This window comes from Vanellus vanellus, assembly GCF_965231255.1.
Source record: "Vanellus vanellus genome assembly, chromosome: 1".
NCBI classification, from domain to species: Eukaryota; Metazoa; Chordata; class Aves; order Charadriiformes; family Charadriidae; genus Vanellus; species Vanellus vanellus.
In genome coordinates, this window is record NC_138905.1 from 164109131 (window position 1) to 164130596 (window position 21466).

The 21466-nt window shown below is 36.6% G+C and overlaps 1 protein-coding gene across 1 annotated transcript in view; it reads left to right on the forward strand.

Moving 5' to 3' along the window:
* The window catches only part of UGGT2 (UDP-glucose glycoprotein glucosyltransferase 2), a gene marked incomplete at its 5' end in the record, with an annotated part of 93450 nt that extends 72783 nt beyond the window's left edge, over positions 1-20667 (forward strand). The window contains 10 exons of the mRNA XM_082495591.1: positions 2464-2548; positions 4245-4330; positions 11022-11120; positions 12437-12521; positions 12946-13128; positions 14385-14545; positions 14848-14962; positions 18067-18183; positions 19449-19593; positions 20449-20667. Of these exons, the coding sequence (XP_082351717.1) occupies positions 2464-2548; positions 4245-4330; positions 11022-11120; positions 12437-12521; positions 12946-13128; positions 14385-14545; positions 14848-14962; positions 18067-18183; positions 19449-19593; positions 20449-20471 (1099 nt within the window). The 3' untranslated portion in view covers positions 20472-20667. The remainder of the gene's footprint in view (positions 1-2463; positions 2549-4244; positions 4331-11021; positions 11121-12436; positions 12522-12945; positions 13129-14384; positions 14546-14847; positions 14963-18066; positions 18184-19448; positions 19594-20448) is intronic.
* Between the last annotated feature and the right edge of the window lie 799 nt (positions 20668-21466).

Below are 21466 nucleotides of genomic sequence, written 5' to 3' on the forward strand. Positions count from 1 at the left end.
TGAGCACTGCTTATTGTTGGAACTTTGATTCGGTGATGTTGGTAGGAAACCAGTTAGGTATTGCAAGATAAGACTGCAGAAAATAGTTTGTATCTAAAGATATAAGATCCTGTTGAATATTTCATTTTTTAAAAAGGCAGGTAGATATAATTTAGTATATTTTGATGGTATGGAGACTGCTGAACTGAAAGTTGTATCTTTTATAATTTGGGCAAAGAGTTTTTTGGTTGTTTGTTTTAAGATTTTAAAGTGTCTCCATTTGTTGAACTTGAATGCTTTTTTGTTCTCCATATGGAAAATTATAATTTATATTATAGTGATATTTATGTGTATTTATATTAAAAATATGTAGGTGTTTTGAAACATTTTAAAGCTGTGACATTAGTCTGCTGGACATGTTTAGTTTTGTACAACAATTGTATAACAATAAAGTAGTTATTGTTAAATATTTAATAGTGCTGTCAGTATGTAAGACATTTTGCTTGGATTTAAAAAGGAAGTTGTGCCTACTTTCAGTGAGTTTACAAACTAAGTTACACTAACAGTGTTCAGTACCTTTTGGACAAAACACAAAATCCTTATTGGTTTTGTTAAGAGAGTTTATAAATCATGATCACAGTTCTTCCAACCCCCAGCCCACATTCCAAACCTTATTCACATGATCGCTCAGGTGAAATGTGCATCTGTTACATGGATAAAATTACAACATGCTGAATATTATATGAACAGAGACAGGGAAAGAATGATAGGTCCTGTATAAGGTTCAGTACATTGATTTAAAATTAGAGAACAGTATGATGGACTTAGTTTTCTTTCAGAGATACTTACCTAAAAACAAGTGAATATCCTAGTCTGTAAGTAGCCATTGAGCATGTAGTTGAGTAGGAACTGAAATTAAGTACTCTGTCAGGAAAAGAAATGTAATAGTAGCAAGTATACAAAGATTTGAATGGAGAAATAGATAAAATGGATCTCGAGACCAACATTAAGTGTCCAAGGTAACTTTTTTCGGTACGTCGTTCATACTGGGATAGAAATTCATTACAGTGAGTGCTGTGCAGAGTAAAACAATTGGCACTCAGTAAAGATGGAACTAACAGCGAGGGATCCACAGACAGGGTTTAGGGAAACAAAGCAATGTTATTAAATTTACAGCCAAAGCAAACACTTTGAGAATATTGTAAAGATTTTGGAAAAATCACCTTCATCAGCATTGCTGTGGAGCCGGCTACAGAATTCATAACTGAGATTTTTAGGCAACTGTGTGAATAACAGTAAATTTTGATTGTGTAAAAACTGAGGGCAAAAATGGGTGCGCTGTGCCAGCTGCTTCATTTCTGCTATCAGCAGTTGTGTTTGGCTGTAGCTTTACTGTTTTAGAGCTTTTTAATGACACACTTTATTTAAAATGGAGATCTGTGCCCTTTTATGTTGAGTACTGTACATCCCTGTGATAAAAAGACAGTCCTTGGCTGAGCGTTCACATATGCAATATTTAAAAACTGTGAAAATGAAACTAAATCAGAGACTTAGTAATTTTAGTAATCACAGGCACTTTTTACAGAAATGTGTTAAATAGAAAACTCAGATAACTATATAAAATGCCGTCATTTTTAGATAAATAGTATGAAACAGATTGAAACAAGATTTAAATATTAGTTTTCTGGGCAAAATAAAAAAGAAATAAGCCTAAGGGGTAGTAGATTACTTTCTTAAACCAATTTTTTATGCATAGCCTTAGCAAGAGCAAACCACATAATGCTGTTCAAAGACAGAAAGCATTATAGGAAAAAATATATAGGCTATTGAGGTATAAAAGCTATAAAATTTGAGAATTGTGTTATTACAGTGTATCACGGAGACACAGCAACATTTTTCATACTTGTTACTCAGTGGACTGCAGTATGGTTTTGAGATGCCTGAATGGCTTTAAACTGATGTTCAGTAGAGCAAATGTTCACGTGGTGCCTTGCACAGCCATGTCTTCAGGGGGACAGTTACCAGTTGAAAGCCAGTCTTTACTATCTCAGCACTGTGATGAAGCTTTCCGTAGACTTCTTAAAGCAGATTTATTTCAAAGTATATTTAATGCCATCACACAGCAATTTTCAAGATGTTTTCTATATTTGAAAAATAAAATGTATTTTAATATTTAAGTGTGATGTATGCCTGTATAATACATAATAACGTGTTCAGCTCAAGGTTGCTGCATTTTCTCGGTGGTTGATAAAATTTCCTGTGAAAATCCAAATTAAAAAGTGAGGGCTACCACTGTGGACGATGTCTAGCGATGAATAAAACTGAGAAAGTTTCTGACATAAAGTTATAATTAGGTGCATGTAAAGAAATTTTCTTTCCGTAATTATCAGCAACCCTAAACCTTATACTCTAATTAAATGCAAGTAATAATGCATGTTTTAATAAGCCAGTACTTTTGCGTGGTGTTTTTGTTTCTCCTCACAGCCATGAAGGAACAGATTCTGTAGCCGACCTGACAGATGTTATCGTGGTATTAAACAACTTCAGAAGCAAAATTATCAAAGTCCATGTATGTAAAGAGATGCCTTTTTTTGTCTGCAGTATTTCGTTATATGAAATATGACTAATGATTACATGTCTTAGGCTATATTTAATTGGAAGATGTATATTGAAATATATAATCTAGATTCTGTATAATTAGAGAAGGGTGTAAATTAATGTAGTTAATTTGATCCAATTGGGTTATACTAATTGCACGGGAGATTGTTAAATAGCTGTTAAAATAATACATCTGCGTGCGTAACATAGATAAGATTTATGTTGTTTGGCTTAAGGTGTTTTAAGAGTGTAGTCTAGGTGCCTTAAACTCTCTCCCTGCTTAGTACAATGAGAAAGACAGTCCAAAGGACTGCTCATACCAGCTCACGTATATATATTTCAACCAAGGGGATGACCACCTCTTGAGACATCCAGTTCTCTCCTGTGACTGGGGAGGGGTTTTACATGAAGTCCAGATACCAGAGTGGAAGTTAAAATTAGGTGTGTTGAATTCTACCCTAAGCTACCAAATTTGCGTAAATGAAATTACATTACTTTCATTCTTAAAGATGTATCCAAAAAAGATAATGAAACAAGAGCTATATTAAGGAGAAAGAACCTCATAGTATTACATTTTTTCCACTATTTTGTAAAATAACGTTTTCTGTAGGTGTCCTTGGCACATTTGTCCTAATTTTAGACTTTAAGAAGAAGAGAGAACAATGTAAACACAAGTACAAAAGGAATTTTTAAAACCACACACAAGTGTCTCTTCCCCAGCCCTGTAACTGAAAGTTTCCAAAATCTGAAGGAAACGTGCAACTCTCTGGAATGTGATGAACCTGACTTTAAACCACAGAGAAAGGGGAAAAGGGTGCCATTTGGCTCAAAATAGGAAAATCATTCTATGTGAAAGGTGGTGCCTATTAAGCCTATAACTAGAATATGTAAGCTCTATCATTCAGTTGAACTGTAGAATCACTTCAGCAATACCTAGGATGTGGCTTCAGAAGCATTAGCTAAAAAGATGTATGATGTAGTGTGAATGGAAATCTGTAAGTGATGGTATAAACATGTGAAATTAATATGGCTAGAACTGGATATGTTCAAACTCTTACTGCTTTAGAAGCTATTTGGATTTCAAAAACAATTAGGTTTCTTTTAATCAAGGAAATTAAGGTCAGCAATCAAAATTAATTTGGAGCCTTTATTAAGCATCTGGGTCAGACAGCAGGAATTGCTTAAGTTGGACGGGAGAGGTTATGTTTCAGTGACAGATTTGTCTCCTTTTGCTTGTGAAAGGCTTATGAGAATCACCGTTTCCCTTCAGGTAAGTTCCATCCGTGGTGTGACATCCTGCTACACTTCTTCTGCCAGATAGTGGCTGGATGACAAACTCATGAGGGAAGAAAATGGGATACAATTCCCCACACTTTGGGTTATTGTTTGCATAAAGAAGTAGAGAGGGCTTGAACGTGCTGTTTGGTTTATTAATCGCCACTTAATTTCTCTTAATTGATTACTTTTCTTCTCATTACAGTAATTTCTGTACGTAGTTTAAAAGTATGAAACGACAGTTTAATGCAGTTCAGTAAGTATTTTACTGACAGAAATTTTTGGTCCAGCTCTAGCCGGTTAGTACACCATAGTCAGATATCACAATTGAAGTAGTAATTATTATCAACTAACTTCCCAAATTACACAAACATATTTATTTTAATGACAAGGTACAGAAAAAGACTGATAAAATGAATGAAGATCTCCTTACTGATGGAACAACAGGAAAAAAAGGAAATCGGGAATCAGTTACAAGGTAATGCACGATTTGCTTATCCTTTAACTGTGTCAGGACGTGTTTATTATTACTCATAGCCAGTAAGTGTTTCTAGCTTGGTAGTGCTACAAATATGTAAGAACAATCCCTAAAGGATTTATAATATAAATACTGCGTTGTGGTTCCCCGTGACATCCCTCTCTCTAAATTGGGAGAGATGGATCTGATGGGTGGACTTATTTGGTGGATGTGGAATTGGTTGGATGGTCACATCCAGAGGATAGTGGTCAACAGCTCATTGTCCAGACAGAGCCTGGTGACAAGTGGTGTCCCTCAGGGGTCCATACTGGGACCAGCACTGTTTAATATCTTCATCAATGACACAGACAGTGGGATTTAGCGCATCCTCAGCAAGTTTGCTGATGACACCAAACTGAGTGCTGCAGTTGACACGCCTGAGGGACAGGATTGCCATCCAGAGGGACCTGGACAGGCTTGAGAAGTGGGCTCATGTGAACCACATGAGGTTCAACAAGGCCACGTGCAAGGTCCTAGACCTGGGTCGAGGCAACACCCAGTATCAATACAGGCTGGAGGATGAAGGGATTGAGAGCAGCCCTGCTGAGAAGGATTTGTGGGTACTGGTGGATGAAAAATTGGACATGAGCTGGCAATGTGTGCTCACAGCCCAGAAAGCCAACCATATCCTGGGCTGCATCAAAAGAAGAATGGCCAGCAGGTTGAGGGAGGTGATTCTGCCCCTCTACTCTGCTCTGGTGAGACCCCACCTGGAGTACTGCATCCAGCTGTGGAGCCCTCAGCACAGAAAAGACGTGGACCTGTTGGAGTTGGTCCAGAGGAAAGCTATAAAAATGATCAGAGGGCTGGAGCACCTCTCCTCTGAGGTCAGGACGAGCGGGTTGGTGTTCTTCAGCCTGGAGAAGAGAAGGCTCCAGGGAGACCTTGTTGCAGCCTTTCAGTACTTAAAGAGAGCATTTAAGAAAGATGGGGACATACTTTTTAGTAGGGCCTGTTGCAATAGGACAAGGGGTAATGACTTTAAACTAGAAGATGGAAGATTTAGAATAGATATAAGGAAGAAATTCTTTACTGTAAGGGTGGTGAAACACTGGCGCAGGTTGCCCAGAGAGGTGGTAGATGCCCCATCCTTGGAAACATTCAGGGTCAAGTTGGTTGGGGCTCTGAGCAACCTGATCTGGCTGAAGATGTCCCTGCTCATTGGAGGGGAGGTTGAACTAGATGACATTTAAAGGTGCCTTCCAACCCAAACGATTCTATGATAAAAGGTGGGAAAAGGCAAGATATAGTGTCTTGTTCATCTCATTATTTGTTTCCTTTTTAATCCCTCTTTTGCATTTCTAATTCCTGTTCATTTTCTCCATTGGCATTATTTTTGTTTTGTTGTGGCAGGGAATCAATCTCAATGTGAAAATCTCAGCCAGTAATGTGGTACTCAAATATATCAAAATGAACATCAAAAGGCAGGCTATGATGCTGTTTGTCTGCTGCTAGACATAATTTATGAAAGCTCAAGAAGTGGTTTTGTATTTGTCAATAAAATACATTTTACTTTAAAGTTTGAGTTCTATAAATAATTGTAATAAACGTCTCAAGCTTTACACTTGGGGCTAATAACATGACAGTATTTCTAATTTGCTGTATATCATTGTAAAATTTTGTTTTCAGTTGCTCATAATGTTGCTCATAATTATGTTGACTGGATTATGTGTGGTTCAAGCTGATTTTTTTTTTTTAATTTGAATTTATTTTTTTATTAATAAGATACAAATTTCTACGAAATTGTGGTATTGGTTTTGAGGATGAGATAAGGGCAAAAAAAAGATGTTTCATCTTTGTTTAGAAAAAACAATTTTAGGGTCTTTTTCAATAGACTAGTACATCTGTACCGTGGATCAGAACATGGGGTGTTGTATCACAGAATCACAGAATGGTCAGGGTTGGAAGGGACCTCTGGAGATCTAGTCCAAGCCCCCTGCCAGAGGAGGGTCACCTACAGCAAGTTGCACAGGACGGCGTCCAGGCGGGTTTTGAATGTCTCCAGAGTCAGAGACTCCACCACCTCTCTGGGCAGCCTGTTACAGTGCTCTGCCACCCTCAAAGTAAAGTTCCTCTTCATGTTAAGATGGAACTTTCTATGTTCAAGTTTGTGCCCGTTACCTCTTGTTCTATCACTGGGCACTACTGAAAAAAGACTGTTCCCATCCCCCTGGCACCCTCCCTTTAAGTATTTATAAGCATTAGTAAGATCCCCCCTCAATCTTCTTTTCTCTAGACTAAAAAGACCCAAGTCCCTCAGCCTTTCCTCATAAGAAAGATTCTCCAATCCCCTAATCATCTTCATAGCCCTTTGCTGGACCATCTCCAGCAGATCCCTGTCCTTCTTAAACTGGGGAGCCCAGAACTGGACACATTACTCCAGGTGCGGCCTTACCAGGGCAGAGTAGAGGGGAAGGATGACCTCCCTCGACTTGCTGGCCACACTCTTCTTGATGCACCCTGGGATGCCATTGGTCTTCTTTGCCACAAGGGCACATTGCTGGCTCATCGTCATCCTGTTGTCCACCAGGACTCCCAGGTCCCTTTCCACAGAGCTGCTCTCCAGGAGGTCAGCCCCCAACCTGTACTGATGCACGGGGTTATTACTCCCCAGGTGCAGTACCCTGCAGTTGCCCTTGTTGAATTTCATTAGGTTCCTCTCCGCCCAGCTCTTCAGCCTGTCCAAGTCATGCTGTAAAGCAGCACAGCCTTCTGGTGTCAGCCACCTCTCCCAGTTTTGTGTCATCAGCAAACTTGCTGATGGTACACTCTGTCCCTTCATCCAGGTCACTGATGAATATACTGAACAGGACTGGACCCAGTACTGACCCCTGAAGGACACCACTTGTTATTAACTTCCAACCAGACTATGCACCACTAACCACAACCCTCTGAGCTCTATCTGCCAGCCACTGTTCAATCCACCCCACTGTCCATTCATCTAACCCACACTTCCTAAGCTTGCTTGTGAGGATGATACGGGAGACAGTGTCAAAAGCCTTGCTGAAGTCAAGGTAGACAACGTCCACTGCCCTCCCCTCATCCACCCATCCAGTCACGGCATCATAGAAGGCTATCAGATTAGTCAGACATGATTTCCCTTTGATGAATCCATGTTGACTACTTCTGATAACCTTCTTTTCCTCCAGATACTTGGAGATGACACCCAGCACAAGCTGTTCCATCGTCTTTCCAGGGATGGAGGTGAGGCTGACCAACCTGTAGTATCCCAGGTCATCCTTCTTGCCCTTTTTGAAGACTGGAGTGACATTGGCTTTCCTTCAGTCCTCAGGCACCTCACCTGTTCTGCAGTAACTATCAAAGATGATGGAGAGCAGCCCAGCAATTACTTCTGCCAGCTCCCTCAGCGCTCTCACAATGTTAATTGTCCTTTCGAGAGCATTTCAGTCAAACCACCTTTGACCAACATATTTTAGAAACAGTGGCCTGGATGCTCTCTGAGCATTCTTTCCTTGTGGCACTTCAGAGACCTTTTTCACAAGAAACATCTCAAAAAGATAAAGTTCCCAAGTGTGAAAATTGGGGTGCTGGTAAAAGTACTTACTGAATTCTCAATGATCTAATTTCTTAATGTCAGAGAAGAGTGAGCCTGGGTCTTTAATCTGGAATTATGGTAACACAATAAATTCATCCACTCTTTCAAGATGATGATAATTCCTCTTCTGGATTTTCAAGGCTGTCATAGGGGGAGCGTTTAATTTGCAATACATTGTTTCCATACTGGACTCCATCGAGGAAACGCTCATGTTTGCTCTCGGAAAGTCTGTTTTCCAGCACAGGTTTTGTTTCTGCAGTATGCTACCAAGTGCTAAGCTGTCATGGCTGTATAATTGCAAAGGCAAAGAACTGAAGGTAATGCCTTCTGAGATAACCAGTTCAGGGCTAATGACTTGACTGTGTAAACAACTTAATCCAACTAATCATAGATCTCTTTGCCCTGAAAGAAAAAAAGAGTTTGCAGTAGCTTTGTCCATCAGTATCTTTAAGCATTCAAGATTTGCTGTCCAGGTCAAGTCAGATTCCTCCATTGTTCAGGAGAACATCTTTGGACTATAGTTCAGCTATTAAGAAAGGAATAATGTCAGTATGAGAGATTTAAGGAGAATGGCTTTTTCATCACTATTTTCTCTGTACCCTAAAGACTTTCTGGCCCAAAACAACTGCTGTGAGACTCAAAGGTTTTCTTCTGCTTTCAGTAGCCTTGGCAATAGACTGTTAAAGAAGATAAAGAAAAGGCATAGCAGTTCTACTCCATCTAGTAAACAGCTGACCCCAATTAATCCTCAGCACACGAATTTCTTGGTAGATCCAGAACTGGCTTCTGTTTCAGCTTTATCATCTCTCTTGTATCTTAAGTACCTGGACATTTTATTGAGTCTCTATTGCTGATTTTATCTTTATCACCATTTATCCTCAGATGATTTTACTGTTACAATATTGAGTAGATAGAGAAAGCCTTCCAGACTACTATACTACAACTTTCAACAATTTCTTCCTGAAGCCACGGTTCAGGGAAGTGTACCCACATTTCTGCACAAAGGTGGCCCCTTTTGCAGAATGATGTTAGTTGAAGGAATTTGTCATCATCTTCAAGCTTCCTGCTTCTAATTGGCTGCATCAAAGGATGTATGGGAAGTGGACAAAATTTTACCTCCCTCTGAGAAGATCACAAGGCCAGAGATCTCACCATCTTCCAGGTCTAGCTTTTTTTCATAGTGGTTTGGTTCATCAGTGTGCATCAAGCTTGGAGCTTGGCTAAGCTGTTGAAGCCCTTCACCCAAGTTTATTTGCTCTTCCCATTGATTCAAGGTTGTGGCTCAGGGGCGTGATTTGCGGCGTGCCGTTTGTCCATCAGCTTCTTGCTATCTAGGAGCTTGTCAAATATTCTTCCTCTTTGATATCTCAGAATGAAAAGTATATCCTGCCATATCCGAACTGCCCTTCTCCAAGTGACTGCTTTTCCCATGTGACCTTACAGGTTAACCCAGCCATCTTCAGAGCAGCTTGTTCAGTTCAGAAGATCTCTGCCTTCTGTAAAGCTTTCTGTAGTCAATGTTTTAGAGATCCTTGCATCAAAACCTGATTTTCTTTTTTCACGTCTGTTGTTGTAGTCACAAAGGATGTGACTACAATGCAATCAAGTTGCATTGTAAGGAGCTTGACATTCTTTCAGTCCTGCCATCGCTCAGTATAACAAATGGGACAAAAAGTCAGAAAGAAAGAAGACGGACTGTTTAGGACTGTGAACTGCAGTCTTTTTAGCCTGTGAGAATTCAGTGCTAGTTGTGGGGTTGTTATCTTTAGAGATGCCACATCGTGCACTCAGTGCCACTCCACTGACATCCCTTTCTTTTGCATTTGCTGTTGTCCTGATCAGGTATAACTGTGCTATCTCCTCTTACCAATGCTGAGTGAAAAGAATGTGGATTTCTTAAAAGATTATTCACACCACTTACACACATTGCAGTCTTCTGAGATTTGAGCTTTGTATTAGTGGAGTGATGTGAATTCCTTTAAATATGTTGGAGATCTGAGACTGGTCTCATTTGCTCTTAAAGATTGTGAGGGGTACTTATTTTTATACTTTTTAAAGTATACTTTTAAAAGGGATCTAACCAGAAGAAAAAATAATAGGAGTGACTCACACAATCCAAGTGTGTGAGAATGACTCATCTCAAAAAAAGGACTATTGAGGTGAATCTCCAACAACCTAAAGCCATACTGTAACCAATTTGGCTAAGGCAGCCTTTGCAGTTCCGAGGTCTGTGAAGTAGTGCTCTCAGGGAGACTGCTGCCACCGTCTCTGAGCTCTGTGTGCTGGAAGGCATACCTGATTAAAAAACAATCCTGGTAGACTTTAGTATTCAAAGCAAGCAAAGAATGCTCTGCAGCAGAAATGAAAAGCCTCTGGACACCGGACGTCAAAGATATAGGGTGGATAAAGGGAGAGCAATTGGATTAATTTAAGGAATAATTCAGCAAGTATTACGAAAAACACTCAGGAAATCCCATCACCACTGTTACAAGAGTATTCTGGGAAAGGCTACTACTCCACATCTACTTGTCATTTGCTGTTGGTAAGGTACTGGGATAAATATGTGGTTTGGCTGGCCTGGTGTGGCCGTCTTTCTATTATGTTCAGTCTGTATTTTAGAGCATATAATCAGCTCAACCACCTATGGGGCTATGCAGACATCCCTCACCTCAAGAATATGCATCGATCCTTCTGATGTAGCATGCACATGGATGAAGCTTGAAAAACAGCTGTTGCTGATTTTAGAAATAACCAGTTCTCAAGATATTCTGGCTGTGTGTATTTCTGATTTTTTGCTTTGATAAAATGTGGAGTTCTTGCCAAATTTGGGTTCTGTTTGATTTAAAATATTGGAGACTGCAGTTGTGGCATCGTTTGTCCCAAATGACCGGGTATGAGGTGTTGCTCCCAAAAGATTTTGATATCATAGGCATGTGCAGTGGGAGTAGAATGTAAGTGTATTAAGTTACTGTAGGATGAGTGTTTCTTTTGTGTATTTTCTGACTTTGATTCTTTAGGAGCTTAACGGTAATGTAGTAGTATTTTCTTTCTGCTGAATGTTTGTTATGTAATAATTTGGGGGGATTTTTTTCTTAGCTTTTCAGAAGATATTCCAGCAGAAGAGAAGGAAAAGAAAAGTGATATTCTTAACATTTTTTCAGTTGCTTCAGGCCATTTATATGAACGTTTTTTAAGGTAAGGAAAGGTAAAAGGGAAACATGAATTTCGTAGCAATACTGTAAACGTTCGTCCTAAAACTAAGCAGCTTAAAGAAACTGACTTTTTTAACAAGGTGTAAAGAATAAATTGTCAAAGCACAGAAAAGTTGTATACAGTGAGGACTAAATTCACCTCTGTTTGAGAACAAAGTGATTCAACATACAGATGTTCAAAAATACCATTATTCTTTGAAGAAAGAAAAATATTCTCCATGTCTTTCATGAGTGCATATGTGAAGTGTGAACATAAAAGATGAAGTTTAGCCTCTCTTTATAAAGACGTAGCAGAAGTGACTTCATTAGAGTTGTATCTATTTATGTTTAGTCCAAACTGTGGATGCTACTACACGCACATATGGCCTTACATCTCAGTGTTCATTCAATAAGCAGTATGGCTTTTAAGGAATTCTTACGGTATTGCCTAATCTGTTCACAACCTTCTCTGTTACTGTTCTCATTTGAATACTTGTCTACAGGTGTCAGATGTAGGGATCTTTCTATCCTAAAATGGAGTTTCACAATTCTTTCATGCATATTTATTTGGAAAGTAGTATTTTGTATGTGTTGATTTTTATTTCTTAGTAGTCTGATGTAGTTTGAACATCTACATTTCTTTCCTTCAACCTACAACAACCTTAATAAAAGGAAAGATTCATTTATTTTAAAGGAGAAAGAAAAATAGTTTTAAAACAACCTACATGCTTCTTTATCTTGCTTTCAAGGTTATTATTTCTTTATTTTTAAGGCAGACTTGGCCTCATGTAAGGTTGTAAGGCATTGCTTATCTGTCTGGTTACACCAAACAAATGCCACAACAGTGGGGAAAAAAAACTGAACTCAAAATAGTGATTCTTGTAGTTATCGAGGGGTTTCTGAAGAGGATCTTAACTTGAACTGTGCTTTCTCTTTTCCCACTGTTTTTGTTTTCAGCAACCTTATTAAACTCAACCAATATTTTCTAAAATAAGTCATCTCAGTAGCCAAGTTAATATAAGGTATTAATCGTTGTTGTAATTTCGCCAGGCACCTCTCTTACAATAAAATTTGTTAACAGATCCATTTTTGAAATTGTTCCTTCTAATGTTGCTTCGACAATCTGGATCGAATAAGTCCATCCCAAAGCAGTCTTGAACACATGCTCTTTAAAGCTTTTAATTAGAAATAGACAGAAATTTCTGCTTAAATTGGGTTAAAGAAAATTATACTTAGAAAGTTTTAGCACCTTTTAGGTGCAGTTGAAATTTAATGACCTGTGTGTATTTGTTTGTTTATTATAGACTTATATTTCCACAGAATTATGATGCTTTCTGTCCTACATCATACAAAAACACCAGTTAAATTTTGGTTTCTGAAAAACTATCTCTCCCCAACATTTAAGGTAGGAGAAACTTCTTCCTTTTATTTTTTCTTAAAAACTTTAAGTAGTTTTTTTTTAAAAAATTACTGTAATTATATAATTCAAATTTAATTTTTGTAGTGGGAAATTATCTCTGAATGCATTCAATACCAATAGTTTTAACAGTCTCATGAGTAACGTAGTTCTTTTCTGGAACCCAAAGCCCAGTGATATATTATAATAATTTATTCTCTTCTGGTAGTCTCCAGGAGCTTGAAATAAATGCTTTATATAGTTGTGTAGCTGAGGATACTGCTAGAACTAAAGAAACATTTAAAAATAATTAATTATGTAGTCAGTAAGGCCAACACATTTGCAACCGTGTTGCAACATACCCTCTTTTTCCTTTTGAGTCCTTGTGTGTCACATACATGTGCAACTAATAGTTTTTTGATTCTTCTTCTAGGATGTTATTCCTCACATGGCTAAAAAGTATGGTTTCAAGTACGAGTTAGTACAGTATAAGTGGCCCCGCTGGCTTTATCAACAGACAGAAAAGCAAAGAATTATCTGGGGCTACAAAATTCTGTTTTTGGATGTTCTTTTCCCTTTGGCTGTGGATAAAATAATATTTGTCGATGCTGACCAGGTAAGAAAAAATAATGCTGTATAAATGTATGAGGAATCGTTTTGGTTTAAATTGATCCAGTTTTGTTCGTTGTGGCCATTTTATTCAGATGTCGGTCCTGTAAGACTATTGCAGTTGTACAAGCAAAACCAGTGGTGTTGCAGAATGATAAATGCAGTAATTCCTCCTGCCTTTAGTCAGGTAGAAATTAAGAGTCTCGGCACACTGAGTTGCCCTAAATTACCTGTTGAGAGAGAAAGGCACCTGGAGAGGTATGTGTGATCTTAAAGGTGCATTTCACCTAAGGCGTATTTGAGTGATTCAGTCTCTGGGCTGATCGTGAGAGGACTTCTCCACTATGTAAGGAGGCTGAGGTGTTTAGTTTAGACCATTTGAACGAGTTCTAGATGGCTGAAAATTTTCAATATTAATCCTCTCTCTGTTTTTCTTAAATTTGTATGCAGTCTTTCACTCAGAAATGAATATTGTATAACATACAGAAACATAACATGCTGTCTCAGACGAGACACTGAAGAGTCTATCGCATGGTTATTAAAAACCTCAGAACAAATATTATTTATTTTTGGTCCTTTTCAAAAGCTTGAGAATAAATTAATTTTAGATGTAGTAATGCAGACTGGAACTTTCTGCAATTTCATCTGGATACAGTAGTAATACGGGTTGTCTATCCGAACTACTGTAAAGATTTCTCTGTACTCTAAAATAGCTAAGACTTTTTTTTACCACTGATGATAAATTAGATTAGCAGGGTTTGCTGGAAGAATGATTGATTAGTAAATAAAGGACACTTGTAAAATGTCTTTATAACCCATTTTTTAAACTACTTTACTACTAGATACAAAAATTTTTCAAATGATGCAATAATTTTGGAGTACCCAAGTTTTGTAACTAAAAGGAAGGATTTCTTTTAGAAGGGAAATATTCAGTAGATTTTGAAAGTTATACTCCTGCATGAAGGAATTTAATATTAGGCAACCAGAAACACCTGTCCATGAATTAAAAATATTTTGCTCATTTGATTTACTTATTACATGTGTTACACAGATGGCCACAGAATAAACACTTTGTTTTCTTCCTTGAATAATTTGGTAAATATTTTTCCAGTGGAATACTTTTGTCTATACTCCACTGTTGTAGTGTCTCAGGGTTTTTTTTAAATTAAAATTAAACTTTGGGAAGCTTGCTGCAATAACTACCCTCATATGCACACCTTAAAAACAGTATTAAAGTATAAAAATTAGGATATTTTTATTTAGATTGTGAGAAGTGACCTAAAAGAACTCAGAGATCTAGATCTAAATGGAGCTCCCTATGGATACACACCTTTCTGTGACAGCCGTAAAGAAATGGATGGCTACCGTTTCTGGAAATCGGGATACTGGGCATCGCATCTTGGGAAAAGGAAATACCATATTAGGTAGGATAACTCCTTACATATTACATATTACACTTTTGTGCAGTTTGTCAATTGGATTAAAATCTGGGTCTTGGTGTTGATCACTGAGGCATTCAAATGCAATTGCCCTATAGTCATTCTCAGTAAGAGATGAGAATTCTAATGACGTATTGATTTCCCACTTTTATTTTATCTTCAACCACTTCATTAAAAAAATATTCCTTTAGGATGGGAACAGTTTTTGAGTTCTTGTTACTTTTATCAATGTTACCAAAAAGAACGTGAAACTCTGCAAAGCTTAACTCTTTGGTTTACCTTTGTAGTGCCTTATATGTTGTGGATCTTAAGAAGTTCAGAAAGATTGCAGCAGGAGATAGGCTTCGGGGCCAGTACCAGGCTCTTAGTCAAGATCCAAACAGTCTGTCAAATCTAGATCAGGTATATATATATTTTAATTTCTTTATCTTTCTCAATATGCATGGAATTATTTTGTGTCTCAATGTATGTGTTACGTAATTCTGAAACTATTTGCCCTTTACTGCTTGTATGAGCACAGTTCAGAAAACTGAACACTAAATTATGATTATTTTATACAATTGTTTAATATGAAAAAAATGGGAAAACAGCATAGAGGACTGCTGTCCTTTATTTGTAGTTGTTCTATGTGCATATTTGGTTTTCTGATTATAATCCTATATTCTGATAATGGTAATTATATTCTTATTTAGGAAGAGCTTTTTCCTTTTCCTTTTTTCCTATTAATGTAAATTTAATTTTTGTAAGCTAACTGCTAATTCACTCTACTGGTTGCTGTACATGGTCACCCTGGCGTGACTAGTCTGCATTTATATAACTCCACCAATTTTTAAAGCTGGATTGGGTAAGTCAGGGTACAAGTCCCAAGTATGTAAGCGGATCCCAGATGTACAGACTGTACTTAACTTTATTATTTTCTTCTGTAGTAGAGGTTCTTTAACTCGGTAGTAGATTGATAATACAGCTCATCCGATTTCTGCCTGGATAAATAATACTTTTTACTTATGCCTTTCTTTGGGTGAACTTCAGAAGGCTTCATAAGCGAGATTGTCCCTCCTTTTGTCATTTTCCTTGTGGAATTACTAAAGCACAAAAGGTGCCTCCATTCCACCCCCTTACTCTGCAGGCGAGTTCTTCTCTCTTACATAAGTATGTTACTATCTCTTATATCGTATATCTCTTACGAGTCTGTTGGATCAAATGGAAAGCCACTTAAGTGTCTCAGCTACCCTTCCCTCAGTGCTTCAGTGCTGAGAGCAGACGTTAAGGTAGCTAGATCTTGGCATAATGGAATTAGAATTATTTTGGAAAGGGAAATATTTCAAAGTAATAATTTTGTAGTAATCTGCTTTATGACTGTATTGATAGGAATCACTTTCTGTCTTCATTGCTACTGTTTCCACCAAATACTGTAACATTCCTAGAAATACAAACCACAGTGCAATATATTTTACAAGAGTCTCGGAGAACAAGTTATCTACTGATAATTATGCATTATCATACTTTTTTTTTTCTTTCTATTTTTATTTTAAATACCTGACTGGAGTGCTCACTGCACTTCTCAAAGAAGCACCAATCTCAGCTCTTTGCTCATCTGCCAGTACCAATGCCTTCACGGGTAGTAGTTAAGGTTATGTTAATATAAACCACAAAATAGAAGTAGATAGATGGAAAAAATGTAATTTTAAATGCCAAGGAGAGTACGTAAAGAAGTCCTAAGGAGAAAAAATATACATGATACACTGTACTGGAAGTCTAGTTTTTATTTAATTGTACTTTTTAAAGAGAAGCATCTAAATGTCTATGTATAGATGACAAAACAAATACTTGACAAATATTTATACTAATAGCAATTCATTAAAAAATGGATAATTAACCATCTTGTTCTCTACTTAAAGAATAAAAATCAGCAGAGAGGACTGTAAAACTAATTATTTTATTAAGAGGCAATGTTTTTATAGTCTTAAATCGAGGTTTTATTTCCTAATAAAGATGTTGCTGTAGAGGAGTTCCCCTTTAAAACTGTGTAGGTTATCTGACTAAATGTGAACACAGTCATATTGTAAATTAAATTGAAGAACAACTCTAGAAGAGTTTTGTTTCAGCAGTTTACATATTTTGAATTAACAAGAATTTTGGCACTGACAGTGAGAACAATCTGTTCTTACCCTTGTTCATTTATTTTTCTGATTCATGAATATTTCCTCTTTGATCTTCTAGATGTATTTTAGTGAGTTTGAGGCTAAAACTCTTCTGAAAGGATAAGCAACTTTTTGTTTAGATTTTTTTAAATTTTCTTCTATTTACTTTAAATCCTGGAACTAGCAGCTGTCTTTCTACTTTTTACTCCATATAGCAATTTGTAAATTCACAACTTTGAGAGTTACTGTAGTAACTCAGGAATTGTGATTTCATTTAGAAAGTCAGAGAGGCACAACAGGAAACCAATCTCTTATCTTGAAATTGACATGGTGATAAAGCATTTATTTTACTTTCCAAAAAGAAATAGAAGTGAAGTTTTTCAAAAAATAAAGCATTTAAATCGATGTTTAATGTCCTTACTCTCAGTATACTTCCATTCGATGTAATTTTCCTGCACTAATAGCTGTATTTGAGTTAGATTATATGCCTTTCATAATGTTTATTCTGTCATGTTTAGCAATGTGAATTGGCAAAATAAGATGTGACTAGTACTTATTTGAGTACTGACATTATTTATTTTTTTTTTTAAAGTGTAACGTAGGGGTTGCAGATGTGAAGAAGCTTATGAATGGATCTCCAATTACACCTGTTATTTTTAACTGTGGTCAGAGTACATGCAGAATATGACCGCCTGAGTTTTTTCTCATTTGTAAATGATGTTCCCTACATTCAGCAAGATACTGGTTCAGAGTTTTCATGATGAGAGTACTTGACTATATAATAATAAAGGTTAAAAAAAAAAAAAAAAAAAGACATTTTGAGCGAAGTAAGGAAGATGGGCAGAATAGCAGTTTAATAGCTTTTCCTTTTCACGCTCATGTTTCTGGAATCCATTTTCTTTGAAGAAGTCTAAATTTAGAGTAGTGGCGTAATCCTGGGTTATATGATTTTGAGCTTTTTTTTTTCAAATTTGAGGAATGGAACGATGGTTGTGTTTTGCTTTAATAATTTCACAGCCTTTTTCTGCTTAGTAGTATTTATATTACGACATGCAGTATCTGAACCACGAATATCAGATGGCAGTATTGCTTATGTCAAGCTAAGGAAGGACAGACATCATAAGTATAAGAAAAAATTGTTTGAGAAGTGAGAGGTGGAATTGGCCATCAAAATGAGCATGACTAAGTTTTGTATCTACCTGAAAAGAACTAAGTGAGCACTTAGAAGGAAACATAAGAAGAAGGAAATAGAAGAACAATTTGTAGAAACTGAAATAGGCAAAGATATTCTACTTTTAAGTAGTTGCATGATAACCAGTTACGCTAAATTCAACACTAATTTCTGATTTTACAAAATTTGTACAGGATCTTCCCAATAATATGATTCATCAAGTAGCTATTAAGTCTCTTCCTCAGGAATGGCTTTGGTGTGAAACCTGGTGTGATGATGAATCCAAGAAAAAGGCTAAAACGATAGACTTGGTGAGTTGATTTTGAGTTAGATTAATTTTATAGATTAAAAACTCTGCTGTAATTTCTGTGGCTTTTGAGATATGCTTATGTGATGTAATGGAGGCAGCCTTGCTGGAAGGCACTGGAACACTACTTCCCTTCCCCTACAATACAGCAGTTTTTCTCCTTTCCTCTGAGACCTCTCCCTCTTGCTCTGTACCGAATTTACTTATGTTAAAGCTGAAAACTGTGCCCCGAGATTAAATGTTGCTATCTGTAACTGGACAGGACTGGGGTTTTTCACACCTGTACACATGTTTTCCTTATATCTTTTTCCATATTCAGCCAGGTTTTTGGAACTCTGATGAAGTACTGTTAACTGTCTGGGTATTGTGTGCTACTGTTGCGCTCCCTACAAAAGGAGGTTCCTCCAGAACCCTCTATGTAGAAGACTTCATATTATCATGGTTTTCTCTGTCCATTTCACCACTATAAACGAGAGATAAAGCAGAGCTTAAAAAGTGTAATTCTGAGGAGACTATCCATATTTAGAAAGAAGAAAGTGTCTGTCTTTGGGAATTGAAACAGAGAGAGAAAAATGTTCTTTGTTGTTATTACCCCCGTCCCCTTCCCCCCCCTTCTCATTTTTTTGACAACCCCCACGCACTGTAAGTGATACTTCAGAGATGTAATTCTGAAGAAAAACGGACAGTTGGAATCTGGTGCAAATTTTCAGTATGTAAATAGTTCTGTTTTCTTTGTGTCTTTGCAGTTTTTAAAATAAGCTTTTTTGTGCATTGAAGATGGGTGCTCTCTATTCAAGAAAGATTGAAATTAAGTTATTAGAGTTTCTTTCAATCCCCATTATCATGTATCACTTTTTACTATAATTTCCATTTGTTATTTCATGGATGTAATCAATACATTTTCTAGACAGCACTAGAGGAAGCATCACAAACTTAATAAAAACATATCAGATTCAATTTCAATAAGCTCATATATATCTTGTATCTCTCTAATTTTGTCTAAATCTTAGTAGTCTTGTGCTAGCCATGTCCTGCTATCCATATAGTCAGGAGCACATGCAAAAATAAGGGTATTTACAATAAAATGTTTTTGAGTTATTTAAACAGGGTTTATTTACAATTTTTTTGATTAATATCAAGGTAGCTGACTTTGCACACTCTCCTTCAATGAAATTGTAAATGCTGACAAAATTATTTTAAGTAAGTTCCTTGGAAAGGTGATATTTTCACATTTGCTTTGTTTACATCTAGTATGTTTTAAACTTACAGTGCAACAATCCCCAAACCAAAGAACCAAAATTAAAGGCTGCAGCCCGGATAGTTCCTGAATGGGTTGACTATGACTCTGAGATACGGAAGTTAATACAGCAGATTGACAAAGAGAAGAAAAATCTAACATCGTACTTTCAAAAAGGTAATTTACATGCATAGTCATCCATTAGTTTTAAAAAAGTAAAAAATAATATAGTTGAAATTAAGATCAGGGTCAGTAGGCACAAATATTCGATTTGTGTAATTTTCCCTGCTCTTACAGAAATTGTGTGGGTTTTGAGTCACGTGATGCTTCTTTACGTAGGAGTTACACTAAGGGGATAAAATCTTTTATTTCATGCCAGAATCTAAGAGAAAATTTAGTGCTGTCCTATTCTTGGACCTCAAACACAACCAACTGTTCCACAGCATTTAAGACACAAATGTTAAATAAAGCACATTGGCTTAGACCTGACTTAGAGAATGTAAAGCTCATGTCTATTAAGCAGTAGGTAACCAAGTCTCTTAATTTGTCTCTGCATCTCTCACTTTGGACTTATCTATGCAGGACCATTTCACACCACACTAAATGGTGTTTTAGTTTACAAATAGAGTTTGGTTTATTTTTTTACTGAACTTGTTTTAAACTGAGTTAAATAGCATGAGGAAAAAAAAATCTTACAGGACTTCCAATAAGACTTGACTTCTTATAGTAATCTGAAACAGAAAAATGGAGATCTCAGCTCTCAAGGTTAAAGAAAAAATCATCAGATAAATATTTGAAAGTCTTGAGTCAAGGAATAAATTAACTTTTTGTTATAAAGAATTCTTAGTAGTTTTTATTCTTTGTGACAGCTTATGGCCAACTTTTAGTGAGGCTCTAAAAATGAAGTTCATGTTGCTGAACTGACTAACTAGCAGTAAATAAAGTAAAGGGCTTTCTCCACATTTTACAAAACTAGTCATTAGGTCTGTAGATAACTGGGGTTTATAATTATTTTTTTTCTTTTGGTTACAGGTCTGAAGCACGATGAACTTTAGCACAGCCTGTAAACAGCGATGGTGACAGCTCAATCAATAGTCTTCTGGGAAGGACTGAATGGAAGTTACGAATGTTACATCGGCGCTATTTGTAGCATTCTTTAATGTGAGGTCAAATATTTTATAACTTATAGTGTTATTTAAAACCTTTTAAATAAAATAAAAAACCAGAAGAGAGATCCACAGGTACTTGATTATTTTTTTTTTAACCAATGCAGAATAGCTTTCCGAATTTCTTTGGTTTTCTTTTCCTTCACGAAAAGACAGTTTGCCCAGAGGATTTTAGAATATAATGAACGATGTGTTCAACTCTTCAAAGATATATGGTGTCAGTCTGGGGGAGGACACACATTAAATATGTACATGAAAACTGTTATGTGCATATTACATGCATTAAGCTAATGTATTTTAATATAAAGAATTTTGGTTATATGTCCGTAGTTTTGTCCCTGGAGAAATGCTGTGGTCACAAGAGAAAATGTCAGTGTAGCAAAGATTAGACATAAAAAAATAGCTTGTGTAATTTAGACCACACAAATCTAAGTCAACTTGGAAGCTTACTGAAGCAAGGAATGTCACTTTTCATTTTTTATGCAGGATTGCTGCACTCACACATTTAACTAATGGTAAAAAATCATTTCTGATTCTTAGGCTCCTTTTGGTCACTTAATAGTATGTCATAAAATTCCATTGTTTTTTGGTTAAGATGATTTTCCAGCCAGCATAGTTTGCATCAGAAGGTCACTACCTGAAAGCTGTTTCCACTCAGTTTTCTTTATCATCATCCTGTTTAGAATTGAAAATAAAATAATAAAATACGTGAGTAATTTTGACTGTCAATCAGTGGTGTCTCCTGTAATTTTCTAAATACGTACTCAGAATACTGTTGCTTTAGTGGGCTACTGACATTTTGATCCCACAAAAATTGCAGTGAAAAGTTCTTGCAACACACATATTTGAAAATAGGGAATTTATTTCTTAAACTGAAATCTAGT